Source organism: Prionailurus bengalensis, chromosome C2 (assembly GCF_016509475.1).
Source record: "Prionailurus bengalensis isolate Pbe53 chromosome C2, Fcat_Pben_1.1_paternal_pri, whole genome shotgun sequence".
In the NCBI taxonomy this organism is placed as follows: domain Eukaryota; kingdom Metazoa; phylum Chordata; class Mammalia; order Carnivora; family Felidae; genus Prionailurus; species Prionailurus bengalensis.
Window position 1 is genome coordinate 72,472,065 of NC_057350.1, and position 14,424 is coordinate 72,486,488.

At 40.4% G+C, this 14,424-nt stretch overlaps 1 protein-coding gene and 1 long non-coding RNA gene across 2 annotated transcripts in view; one reads left to right on the forward strand and one right to left on the reverse strand.

Annotated features, from left to right (window-relative positions):
* Nucleotides 1-11,505, reverse strand: part of UBXN7 (UBX domain protein 7) — a 58,356-nt gene extending 46,851 nt beyond the window's left edge. The window contains exon 1 of the mRNA XM_043594471.1: nt 11,350-11,505. Within this exon, the coding sequence (XP_043450406.1) occupies nt 11,350-11,422 (73 nt within the window). The 5' untranslated portion in view covers nt 11,423-11,505. The remainder of the gene's footprint in view (nt 1-11,349) is intronic.
* On the forward strand, nt 11,477-12,064 carry LOC122491564. Its single transcript, XR_006299385.1, has 2 exons — nt 11,477-11,746; nt 11,833-12,064. It is a non-coding gene; the product is annotated as an uncharacterized LOC122491564 (long non-coding RNA).
* The last annotated feature ends 2,360 nt before the right edge of the window (nt 12,065-14,424 follow it).

Below are 14,424 nucleotides of genomic sequence, written 5' to 3' on the forward strand. Positions count from 1 at the left end.
ACATTAAAAAAAAAAGAAAATTCACATTAAAGAACTTGGCACAGTTCTTTATTGGCAAACAGGCAGGCAGAGTAAGAAATCTCACAGTTTTCTTTCCTTCATTCATCTGATGTATGAACATGTACTTCACTCATGTTAAACACTCATTTTTTTTAAAGCAGGAGTAAAATAAGAACTATCACTCTAGAAAAAGTGAATGTTATAAAGAATGAAACAATACCAAAAGAGATCTGCTTTAAAGAAATTTATAACATGGGGCGCCTGGATGGCTCAGTTGGTTAAGCGCCTGACTTTGGCTCAGGTCATGATCTCATGGCCCGTGGGTTCGAGCCTCACATTGGGCTCTATGCTGACAGCTTGGGAGCCTGGAGTCTGCAGCCTGCTTCGGAGTCTGTGTCTCCCTCTCTCTCTGCACCCCCCCCCCCCCCGCTCTGTCTCTCAAAAGTAAATAAAAAAATTTAAAAAAAAAAAAGAAATTTATAACTATGCAGCATTCCAGTATGACTGAGAAGCATCAGGAGCTGATATAGAAACAACAGAAAACTTAATAAAAGTATAGGTAAGTATTCCAAAATCTCCTAGGTCTATAGGTTTATTGAACTTTATGAAAAGGGCTTCTAAAGGGAATTCTTTAAAGTCATTCTTAAAGGGAGTGACTTTAAGACACAAAAATAAAGCCCTAATAAAGGAAATATAACTGTGATATTTTAGGGGCAGATGGTATCAACACTTGAGGCCTAGAATTGCCATCCTATTTATAATCCTTACTTAACCATTTGATGTCAGAATCTAAGCTGTAGGCAGCATATCCCAGAGATGGCCCTATCATATCTCTGCTGACAATCTGACAGGACAACCTGCATCACTGGAGCTTGTCAGGATAGTGACCTGTAAGAGTGTTTCAAAAAAAAAAAAAAAAAAAGAGGGGCCTCTACCCATGAATATTTATTTTTTAAAGGAAGTACATGCTAAATCTTGGCAAGACTGAAGAAGGTAGTATTAGAGAGGGACCAAAGAAACAAAGTACACCATTCACTTTCTGAAATAAAGCCAAATTATCTGAGTCATCTTGCTCCTATAATCATTCTTGGTGTATCACTTGTATCACTTAGTGTATCATTTTAGAAACAGAAGACAACAGAGAGATAATTAAAGGTTCCAGTGGTTCTTTATGTTGGGAAGTAGTAGAGGTATTTAGTAATGTGAGAGACCATTTTTGGTGTTTCATGACTGGAGGCTGGGGGAGCACTACTGGCATTTAGTGGAGAAAAGCCAGGGATGTTATAGCATATTGAAAAATGCCTCCCCTTCCCCAAAGACTGCTCACACCTTCATTTCAGACTTACCACCTCCAGAACTGTAAGAGAATAAATGTGTGTTAAGCCATGCAGTTTGTGGTAATTTGTTATAGCAGCCACTGGAAACGAATACAAATGCCAAATCTTCTGCAACAGATGGAACAATCCTATACAATAAAAAATTGTCCCAGCCAAAATGCCAGTAACACTCCCACTGAATTAAACAGAAGAATATGAAGAAGTGAAGGTTAACTGAGAAGGCAGAGGAAAAGTATGGAGAACTAAATGATACATAGGGGAAAGAAACAGTAGTCAACAAGTTTAATCAAGTTGCAAGTTTTACCCATATATTCAGAGATAATAAGTATTTCTGATGGGCCAGCTATAAAAAATGTGAAGCTTATTACATTCAGAATAAAAACATACCTTTTTTAAAGGGAAGGGGAACTAATAACGCAAGTTTGCAGATTTATTTATTATTATTTTTTTTTAAGTTTATTGAGAGAGAGAGAGAGAGACAGAGAGAGAGAATGAATCCCAAGCAGGCTCTGTGCTGTCAGCGCAGAGCCCAACACAGGGTTCAACTTCACAAACCATGAGATCATGACCTGAGCCAAAATCAAGAGTCAGACATTTAACTGACTGAAACGCCCAGGCACCCCACAAGTTTGCAGATTTATATTATCTGTATAATTGTTTAAATAGGCTTATTTTGAAGTCTCAGTATTATAGGTAGCAACAGGATAGCTTAATCTAACCTTGCATCTTAGTGTGTTTGGGATGCTGTAACAAAAATACCATTGACTGGGTGGCTTAAACAACATTTATGTCTCACAGTTCTGGAGGCTGGGAAGTCCAAGATGAAGGCCCCAGAAGATTTGGTGTGGGGTACAGGCCCGCTTCCTGGTTCAAAGACAGCTACCTTGGGGTACCCAGCTGAGTTGGTAGAGCATGCAACTCTTGATCTGAGGGATTTGAGTTTGAGCCCCATGCTGGGCGTAAAGATAACTTTAAAAAATAAAAGAAATTGGGAGCACTCGAGTGGCTTAGTTGGTTAAGCATCTGACTCCTGATTTCAGCTTGGGTCATGATCTCAGTTTGTGGAATTGAGCCCTGTGTCAGGCTCCGTGCTGATGGCACAGAGCCTGCTTGGGATCTCTCTCTCCCCCTCTCTTTGCCCCTCCCTGACTCACACACTCGCTTGCTCGCTCGCTCTCTCTCTCTCTCTCTCTCTCAAAATAAACTTTAAAATACATAAATTTTTAGAAAACATATATAAAAAAACAAAAACAAAAACTGTTGTCTCCTTACTATGTCCTCACAGTAGGGGCAAGAAGGCTTCCTGAGGTCTCTTTTTTTTTTTTAATGTTTATTTATTTTGAGAGAGAGAGACAGATCATAAGCGGGGGAGGGACAGAGAGAGAGGGAGACAGAGACTCTGAAGCAGGCTCCAGACTCTGAGCTGTCAGCACAGAGCTCGATGCAGAGGTTCAAACCCACGAACCGTGAGATCGTGACCTGAGCCGAAGTCAGACACTTAACCAACTGAGCCACCCAGGCACCCCTCCTGGGGTATCTTTTTTAAGGATACTAGTCGTCCTCATGAGAGCTCCATCCTCATGACCTAATCACTTTCCAAAGGCCCCCACCTCCTGATACCATCACACTGGGGGTTTAGGATATCAACATATGAAATGTTGGGGGGGGGCGCGGAGGGAACACAAAAATTCAATCTGTAATCAATGGCAGGAGCCCCACTCTACTGTTTCTCACTACATACACTCTTTTTATTATACCCCTATCTTTTCTTCCTTCTATCTATTTTAAGCTTACTAATGGCACCAAAGTACATTGTTTAACCCATCCTATGGTACACAATTTACCAGTCCCCATTTCTTTGCTGTGGCCTCTTAGTTCACACTCTCTCCGTTACTGTTATGATATGGGAAATAGCCCTAACACAGTCCACATCTCCACTACAGCTGGAAGAGTCAAGAGATTCTTCAAACTATAGTAGTCCCTTATGCCTTTTTTCTACATTACTTTCCAGTGCCAAAAAAATGACAGTCTCTCCACTACTATCAAGGAGCCAAAGTATAGCAGTCACAGAGACAGAGACAGATAAAAAGAAAGAAAAGAAAGAATCCCTCTATAGAGCCCTTCTTATCCCAGAAGGATAGAGAAAAGAAATGACAGAGACACAAAGAGACTCCTTTTTGGTTCTACAGTCCCCCAGAAATAACAAAATAAGCTAGACTGTCCACCTAGGAAACAGGAGTGGGTGATAGTTGCAAGAAATACAGTGTCTCATCAGTATCCCATCCTGAAGTTCTTAAACATTCAGGAATAGAAAGCATTACAAAAACCTTTATACCCAGAAAACTAAATTTACTAAGTATAAGAGGAATGAAATGATTAGGTTCGGGGACAGATAAACAAAGATAATTTTTGTTGGATCAACAAAAAGGAAACTAGAGTGAGGTAGTAGTAGTGATATGGTGAAAAATGCATGGGCCTAGGAGTAAAGACACCAGAATTCTAGTCCTTGTTCTGCCATTATCTAAGACCAGTGCTACTCAAAGTGTGGGCTTCACACCAGCTATCTCTAGTCCATGACAAGATTAAAACAGAAATTCCAGTGCAAGCATTTAGAAATTTTTATGACAATTTGATAAGAGTAATTTTATGTCTGTGGAATTAAAAGTTCAGGCTTGAAAAATTTATGGATGGCAAATTACCATATGAAAAAATGCCCAGTATCATTAGTCACTAGGGAAATTCAAATTAAAACCACAATACTATACTATTATACACCTATTAAAATGACTACAAAAAATTAAAACTACCAAAGGGGTAACTGAACTCTCATATATTACTGATGGGAATGCAGAATTGTAATCATGACCTTGGAAAACTGGCAATTTCTTAAAGTTATACACCTATCACATAATCCAATAATCCCACTCTAGGTATTTATCCAAGAGAAACAAAAACTTACATTCACACATTGTACACTAATGTTTTTAGCAACTTTATTTATAATCTCACAAAGTGGAAACAACACAACTACCCATTTACTTAATGAATGGATAAACAAACTATAGTACATTCATTCAATGGTATACTATTCACCAAAAAAAAGGGGCAGGAACTACGCATACCACAATCATATGAATGAATTTCAAATGCTAAGTGAAAAGAAGCCAGACTCAAAAGGCTACATACTGTGATGCCATTTATATTACATTCTAGAAAAGAAAAACAACAGACAAAAAGATTAGGCTACAGGTGGGGGGAAGGGTTGACTACAAAGGGGCAGGAGAAATTTTCTGAGGATGACAGAATTGTTTTGGCATCTTCACTGTGGTTACAGAATTGTACACACTTATCAAAACTTATAACCACACACTAAAAAGGGCAGATTGTACTGCATGCAAATTGTACCTTAATTTTGAAAAGAATTTGGGCTTATATTTTGTATGTGTTTTATTTCATTTTCGAAGCCATTAATTTTTATCGTATTTTATAAAAGTGCTGGTACACAAAGAATGGAAATTTTTAAAAAAAGGTCCTTTCCTCCAAGTAAGTTTGAGGAGCACTGACCTAGACATATAACCCCAAGTCACTTTACTTTCACTTGATAAACTCAGAAATGGGTCAACATGGTTTTTAATATATCTTCCAGCCCTGACCCCCCCCCAAAAAAACCAACAAAAACAAAAACTATGAATGTTAAATGATTTCTGGTTTCCTCAAATGCCAACATAATACGAGTTACTTCCATACTCCTAATGTTGGAAGCACCGTCACATTCTCCTGGTTTTCCTCCTATACCTTTGGTTTCTTTGGAGTCTTCTCTGTACTTTTTCCTTTGCAGTGCGTCAGAGTAAGTGTTCCTTCAACTTTGGGTCCTGGAGCCTACTGTTTCCTCACAGTACACTCTCCCCTGCAAGAAGCTATCTACTTTTAATAGCTTCAACCGCCATCACTATGACTCCTCAGATGTCTCTTCTCTTTCCAGACCAATACTCATTTGCTTATTGAACAGCTCTACTTGGAAGTCTAATCATCTTCTCCCCAAACCTCTCCTACTATCCCGTAACATTCACAAATAGCACCTTTATATACCTAGATGTCTGAAACAGAATCCTAAGCTTCATTCTGACTCCTGTGACTTTTTCCCATCTTTCTTCCCTTATCTTCCACTTCTCTGCCACAACCTTATTTCAAGACACCAGTATCTTCCTTGGATTAATGCAACAGTCTTCTACTCATCTCTATGCCTACCCCTTCTCCACTATAGGCAAGTAGCTCTTTCTAAAAAAAAAAAAAAAACCAAAATCTGGTTATGTCACTCCTCCAATTAAATTTTTCATTGACTCCCCCTACACTTGGGATACAGCCAGATTTCTTAACATGGGTTACAGGCCTTTCCTAATCTGGCACCTGCGCTCTTATCTCTTCAGCTCAATTTACTGCATCTCCCACTAGCTATGCCCTATTCATTTGGAATTATCAATTCCCTAAACCTATTGTCTCTCCTTTCTTGTCTGTATATGTATATATCTGTCCCTCTCTCTTTCTGCCCTTCCTCCTTCAGGCCTTTGTACATGTTCCTCCTGTCAGAAACATCTCTCCTCTAGGTTTAGCTAAAAACTTATTTCTTCTAGGAAGCCTTTCTTTACCTCCATGTTTTGTGCTCCCATAATAGCTCCCTACCATTCTCCAACTGTATTGTAACACCTATTTGTGTCTGTATTCTCATTAACTTTTATGCTTTTTGAGCATAGACACCTTGTCTTGCTCACAGTAGTATCCCCCAGATCTGAACCATGCCTGGCACACAGCAGTCTATCATATTAAGTTTATTAGTAAGATTCCATTCACAACTCAAAAAAATTTTTTTTCTAATGTTTTATTTATGTTTGAGAGACAGAGAAACAGAGTGTGAGCAGTGGAGGGGCAGGGGGAGAGGGACACAGAATCCAAAGCAAGCTCCAGGCACTGAGCTGTCAGCATGGAGCCTGACACGGGGCTCAAACTCCCGAACTGTGAGACCATGACCTGAGCCGAAGTCTGACGCTCAACCGACTGAGCCACCCAGGTGCCCAAAGACACTACTACTTCTTTTTTTTTTTTTTTTTTAATGTTTATTCATTTTTGAGAGAGAGAGAGAATGTGAGTGGGGGAGGCAAAGAGAGAGAGGGAGATGCATAATCCAAAGCAGGCTCCAGGCTCTGAGCTGTCAGCACAGAGACTTACATGGGACTTGAACTCACAAACCGCAAGATCATAACCTGAGCCAAAGTCAGACACTTAACCAACTGAGCCACCCAGGTGCCCCCACAACTCAAAATTTATTGCCTCTCTAACTTCTGCTCAAACATAATCACCTTCTGAAATAGTGTTTAAAATTCCAAGAGTTGTCTCTTGATATCTAGAACACTTACAACCACCATTCCTGACAGAGAAACACATTTTAATGTTAACCAAAGAGAAATAAATTGTAGAAAAGAGTATGTATAGAAATTAGCCACAAAGCCAAATACTACACACATCAGTTTTCTAATTTCTGTAACTAATATGCGTTCATTCAACAATTTTAGAGAGAGATTAAACTAAGGTCTCTTCTATAACTGAGATTCTATAGTTTCATTTAGTGGAGCACAAGGGTGGCTCAGCCGGTTGAGCATCCAACTCTTGATTTCAGCTCAGGTCATGATCTCAGAGTTGTGAGATAGAGCCCCCCTCAACTCCCCCCACCCCATGCCCCCTGTCAGTCTCTGTGCTGAGCATGGAGCCTGCTTAAGATTCTCTCTCTCTCTCTCTCTCTCTCTCTCTCTCTCTGCTCTTCTCCCCCACTTGCACGCTCTCTAAAATAAAAAAGTATATAAATTTAATTAAGTATGTGAATGCCTACTATGCACAAAACTTTACAGAATTCTATCCTAACAACCTTTTGTACTCTCTCAGCCTCCACTTTCTACTCCCTCACAGTTTGTCCTTACCTTCTATTGCCTGTTTATTTCTTCACCAATTCTATAGCATCTATGTATCTTTCATCTAACGAAATTATTCTGATTACATCTGTGCATTTTGTCTGTGTGCGCCTGAATGTTAGCCTAAGCTGGTGTTAATGGGATACTGCCATGGTTCAAAACTTTTTTTTAATATTTATTTATTTGTTTATTTATTTATTTATTTAAATTTTAGTCCTTTTTAAAAAAAGTTTTTATTTATTCATTTAAGTAATTTCTATACCCAACATGGGGCTCAAACTCATGACCCTGAGATCAAGAGTCACACACACTTATGACTAAGCCAGCCAGGCGCCCCGGTTCAAAACATTTTTAAAAGTTGTTCTTTTGGAGGGCGGGGGGGTGGGGGGGGCATGTTGGGTATAGAAATTACTTAAACAATTTTTTTATTGTTCTTTTAGATTTACCTTCAGATCTAGCAGCACATTCCTTCCTCATGTTTTGAGGACTAATGTGACTTTTGAAAGCAGTCAGCAGTCATTCAAACCCAAGTATGATGAATATCAAGAGAGATCAAACTGAATAATACTGCAAAATGTAATAGACTATAAAGTAACAGGACTGGTTTTCTATGCAGCTTCAAATGATTCCAACATCATCAATGGTAAAGGTATATAGTTTCTCAATGTTGATTATTTTCAAAGACTATCACTTCCCTTGGCTATCAGAGTTTGATCACAGAAAAAATGTTTATGATGTAATATTAATTGAAAATCTTACAATTCTAAATTATGTATACTATGATCCACAATATAAAAATAAGAAAAAGTAAAAATAAAAGTATGCAAACAAGATTTGGAAGATAATATGTAAATAAATAATGCTGCTGTGAGAGATTAGCTTAAACTTCTTTCAAAATAATTTCATGTTGTGATTTTTTGTGTGTGTGTGATTTTGAATTTTTTTTAGTGTTTATTTTTGAGAGAGAGAGAGAGCACGAGTGGGGGAGGGGCAGAGAGGGAGAGAGAGAGGGAGAGAGAGAGAGAGAGAGAGAGGAAGATGCAGAATCTGAAGCAGGTTCCAGACTCCATGCTGTCAGCACAGAGCCCAACGTGGGGCTCGACCTGAGCTGAAGTCGGACACTTAACCAACTAAGCCACCCAGGCACCCTGTGTGTATGATTTTTTTTAATAATTTTTTTTTTTTTAAATCAGAGTCAGGGTGCCTGGCAGGCTCAGTTGGTAAAGCATGTGACCCTTAATCTCAGGGTCACGAGTTCAAGCCCCAAGTTGGGTATGGAGCCTATTTAAAAATAAATACAAATTTTAAAAATAAAACAAAATACTAAAAACAGAACAAACTGAGGGCTGATGGGGGGTGGGAGGGAGGGGGAGGGTGGGTGATGGGTATTGAAGAGGGCTTCTTTTGGGATGAGCACTGGGTGTTGTATGGAAACCAATTTGACAATAAATTTCATATATTTAAAAAATAAAATAAAATAAAATAAAATAAAATAAAATAAAATAAAAACCAGAGTCATTACACCCGACGCTAATAAAACGTGTGTCAACTAAACTCAGAGAAAAAAAATTCAGAGCCATTATTTCATACCCATATATCATATACATTTGTTCTTCTTAGTAAGAAATAGAACTTAAAATTCTTTCAGTTTTCTATTTTTCTAAATGGCACAGGAAAGGTAAGGCTCACATTTTTGAAAATATATTGCTTTAACCAGAATGTTGAGCGTCCAGATAAGTAAAATCTTTCTGAAATCAGAGCATAAGCTCTTAAGGTCAGATTAATTCATTCAGCAATGAAAAAATATCAAATACCCTTTTGTCATAAATACTACAATTTAAAATATATGTGAACAGAACCCCAAACTATCTTTTTAAAATATATCGAAAAGGCGGCGCCTGGTTGGCTCAGTCAATAGAGCTTGATGTGAGGGTCATGAGTTTGAGCCCCACATTAAGGGCAGAGCTCACTAAAATAAAATAAAATAAAGTAAAGTAAAATAGAAATGTGAAAAAGACTAAAGGGGTCAATCATGTGTTTCTAACAGTTAATTACTCTCTTGTAAACAAAAAAAAAAAAAAACCAAAATTATTAATAGAGATTCATAATACATCAAGGACAATCTAAGGTATTTTCCCTTCTGCAGACTTCCAGATACACTGTTTACTAAGGATCTCCAACATAATTCAGGAATAGAAAGGCCTGTGACCAAGAAATAAGCCATGTGGGCTAGCAAACAGAAACAGATTTTAAAGCAAATAAGTGAGCCATTTTATCTCATCACACTTTGGGTTTTGTCCCAAAAAGTTCCATCAGAAGAAATAACATGAGGTTCTGAGTTCCTGAAGGGGTGGTTGTTACTATAAAAACAGTCTGAGTTCCTGAAGTGGTGGTAATTAGCATAAAAAACTGATATTAAATAGGTGGCATCTTAAATCAACTCCATAAAAATCTAAAGATTAATAATAATTACTTCCATATCTGACTCACTACGAAGATTTTTCTATGAAAACATAATGCTGCAACATTAACTTATATACACAATAATTTTCTAATTTTCCCAATAACTGTGATCTGCTTAGACATTGGGAAGTGTATTACATCTTTAACAGTCCAATCACAAAAGTTTTAAAACATTAAGAAAAGATCATTCCATTCCTCATCCCAATTTTATTACAAATCTTACTTTACCGATTTTGATGTAAACGTTTCATGCCCACCAGCTAGATAATGTATGAAACATCTAGTTGTCATTGCAGAACAAAAGATAAAACTAGCTTTAAACTGTAAAACGGCAACTTGCATACAATCTGTTTGGTTAGAACAATGTAAAATTTTACTTAACCAGATCTCATACGTCAAACTCTAGGTGCATTAACAGTAGAAACATTGTCTGCACCTAACAAATAACCAGATAAAGTATAGATCTGCTCAGGGAGGGAACTAACATTCTAACCTCCTTCCAAAATGACAAACTAGAACGGCAAAATTACACTCAGGCACATGGAGTACTCTTCTCTCAAATCACTCCACAGAGAACTTCATCATTTGCTCCGCCCTCTAATAACTCATGCAAAAAAAGTTCAGCACCATCAGAGGGAAACAAGGCATAGAGAATTCATAGAATGGCTTAGGGCCTTTCCTCCAGGCGGTAAGAGGATCTGCGTGTGCCCTTCGCAGGGGTCCAAAGAAAAAGAATAACTGGGGGCTTGGGGAATACTGACACCCTGAAACTGACTTTCTCTCCAAGAAGTTTCTGCCGCCATCCCTATTTTATCAGCAGGAGGATCCGGCGCCATCGTCCCAGTCTTTATGATTTTATTATGGGGAGGTGGGAAACGCCACCCAGGATTCCTCCAGGCCTTCCCTCTTAAGGTTGGAGGGGGGGGGGGCTCCCCCTCATTCTTTTTCTTTAAACCTCTGTCTTGAAGGTACTCCTCAGAACCCCTCTTTACAGCGGCCTATCCCCCAGGATCGGTAAAGGCGCTGTCGAAGCCACCATCCTCGCCGTTAAGGCGGGAGGGCCCGAGCACGCCAGGGCCACGGCGATGGCTCTGAGGGGCCCAGAAAGGGGAAGGGCAGGCCAGGGACTAAGGGAGAATGACCTGACTAAGGAAGAATGGAAAAAGGAGGTGAGAAGATGCACTGCACCCCAAGGCTGCACAGAGAAGAGAAGATGATGAAGAAGGAGGAGGGCGGTGGCCCGGGTGCGGCCCCCCACCTCTCCCGCCCCCAGGTCCCCGGACCGGCGGGGGCGGATGGGATCGGCCCATTCCCCGGGTCTTAGCTGACAAGGGGGGGTGGTAGGGGGGTGGGGGGTGTCTCCCTCCACACTGCGAAGAGACCGAGAACAAGGCATGGGGTACGCGGGGGGGCTGTCTCCCGCCTGAACCCGGAGACCCGACGCCGTCGTCGCCTCTTCCTCAGAAGGGAGGACGGGAGCTATGGGTAAAGCCCGAGGGAGAAATGCATGAAGGTAAGGGGAAGCCCAGGGCGGAACGGCGGTCCGCTCCAGACCCCACTCTCCACCTTCCGGTAACCGCGTCTCTTACCGGTGATGGCGGTGAACTGCTGAATTAACCCCTTCAGCGCCGAGGACGCCGCGGAGCCCCCGTGGGCAGCCATCTTACCGCCGCCGCCGCTGCCGCCGAACAACAACACAGACACACACGGACCTCCCTCCCCCACCTCGCCGCGCGGTTTGCGCAGGCTCATTGACCGCCCCCAAACTCCGCCCCTCCCGCCCCGCCCCCCCCGCGGCAGTCAGCGCAGGCGCACTTCCAAGCCCGTCCGGGAGCGCTCTCTGCTCTCCGGGTTGGCTGCCCGGTTGCTGCCTGCTGGCTGCATCCTTCCTTGCAACCTCTGGTGCCTTCCTCTCCAAGCTCTAAGGCCGGTGTCACAGATGCGATATCTGTTCCTGGTTTCCGAAATAAGCTGAGGGCTCGGCAGGTAGTAGGCTCTTCGCGTTTCAGTTTCACAAGGTTTATTGACAGACCCAACTGCCGTTGACAGTTTTTCCTTCTTTTTTTTTGCAGCTCTACAGCCCTCTGCTAGGTTTCCTGTAGCTCCTGTCAAAATACAAATCCTACCTCATCGCATTGAAGCGACTTTCGCACCTGCTCGCCAACCTTTAAACTAATTGTTTGGCTAACCTGGTGCGACGATCTATCCAACAGAAGTAAAATCCCAGAACCCTTCTGTGCCAATAAAGCACTGGACGCAACAGTCTGACATATAGTAGATTTAAATAAATGATTGTCCAGTCCACTTTCCTTCAATACATTCGTCAATCCATGCCTCCCCTCAAGATTTCACTTAGTTTCCTGGCCTATAAAACGAAGAGGTGTCATTTATGTAAAAAGAAAACGTGTATATGTATATACACTATATGTGTATATGTATAGAAAGGGCACTGGAAAGTTGTACACAAAACGTTACTGGTTACCCCTAGAGAAGGGAGCAATGGGGGGATGGCAAAAAGAGACTTTGAGGGCTTTTTATCCTTTGTTTTCAAACAAAGATAATATTAGTATATTATATTTTTAAAACAATTATAGGGATGCACGCAAATCTGATTATCCTTCCCTTTATTTATGAGAATAAAATTAAGGAAACTTATTTTTAGGTTCTAACCTCCCACCCACATACTTTGCAGCTACATAGGAAAATGGCCCTATAAAAGATGAGTCGTCTGGAGAATTGACCCACCCTGAGTCTAAATGTGCTATTGGGGTGAATTAAGAAATAACCACGTCTAGGGCGCCTGGGTTGGCTCGGTCGCTAAGTGTCTAACTCTTGATTTTGTCTTAGGTTATGCTCTCACCCTCATGAGAGTGAGCCCCATGTTGGGCTCAGCGCTGAGTATGGGGCCTACTTAGGATTCTCTCTCTACCCCTCTCCCACTCATTCTCTCTCTCTCACAAATAAACATTTAGAAAAAGTTTTTTTTTTTTAAGTTTTTTTAAATGTTTATTTGTGAGAGAGAGACAGAAAACACGGGCGAGGGACAGAAAGAGAGAGGGGGACACAGAATCTGAAGCAGGCTCCAGGCTCTGAGCTGTCAGCACAGAGCCTGATGCAGGGCTCGAACCTACCATTGGTGAGATCATGACCTGAGCTTAAGTCAGATGCTTAACCAACTGAGCCACCCAGGTGCCCCAATATAAATAAACATTAAAAAAAGAAATAAGCAAGTCAAATCAAGATAACTATAGAGTTATAGCTGCAGGAAATATGACTGATATGATTGAAGCTATGACTGCTATGATATCAGGAAACAGGCTCCTGAAGTGCCTGGGTGGCTCAGTCAGTTAAACATCTGACTCTTGATTTTGTCTCAGGTCATTATCATCCGGTTCATGAGATCGAGCCCTGAATCAGGCTCTGTGGTGACAGTGGAGAGGCTACCAAGATCTGTAGATTTATTTCCAAGGTCTTAGAATTCAGTGATGTGATTTTTAGGTTAATCTTGAGAAAGTGGTAAAGATTATGCTATCCACAATTCTAGAAAATATTTTTTAGAGATTAAAAAAATAAAAGATAATGAGGCAGGAAGTTAATAATACAACTTTGAAAAGCCTTTTTCAGGGCACCTGGGTGGCTCAGTCAGTTAAGTGATTAAGCATCTGAATCTTGCTTTTGGCTCAGGTCACCATCTCACAGTCGTTGTGTAATTGAGCCCCAAGTTGGGCTCTGACTGAGCATGATGTCTGGTTGGGATACTGTCTCTCCCTCTCACACTGACCCTCCTGCACTTGCACTCTCTTTCTCAAAACAAATACACTATATTTAAAAAGCCATTTTGAACTAACATGTGAAAGATCTTTAGAATCATAAGAAAATATCTTGAAATACATTCCTCAAATCATGAAAATACGTTTTAAAAAAACGGGCTATCCTCAGAAAATAAACTGCAAAAATATTATATATTGAATAATGAAAAACTAAAATTTTAGATAACAAAGTAAATATCCCAAAGCTAAACATCAGTTACTATTTGAATTATTTCACCAAATTACACTAGGATTTGTTTTTAATTTTAGGTCTGGGTTTAAGACTTCCTGTCCCAAAACAATTTGTAACATGTTACTGTAATTTAATGAAACTGGACAGAGTAAATGAGCTAGAAGGTACAGTCAAAATAATCTGATTCAACACTTGCCTTTTAACACTTGCCCTCCTGAGATTCAGAGTTTGAGTTGTTCAAGGTTATAAAATGGTAGGGTGGATCCTAGAATCCAAATCTCTTGAATCCTAGACAAATGTACTATACTTTGAATTTAAATGGCAATATTTCTTTTGTTTAAAAAACATAGAATTATAGGGGCATCTGGGTGGCTTAGTCAGTTCAGCATCCAACTTCAGCTCAGGTCATGATCTCACAGTTCATGGGTTCAAGCCCTGCATTGGGCTCTGTGCTGACAGCTCAGAGCCTGGATCCTACTTTGGATTCTGTCTCCCTCTCTCTCTGCCCCCTGCCCCCCTCCCCCCCCACCGCATGCTGTCTCTCTCTCTCTCTCTCTCTCTCTCTCTCACTAAACATTACAAAAATATATTTTTTAACCAGATAATTATATTAGATAGCTTTTAAAAATTCAACTGTTGACACAAGGCATAGCTAAAACATA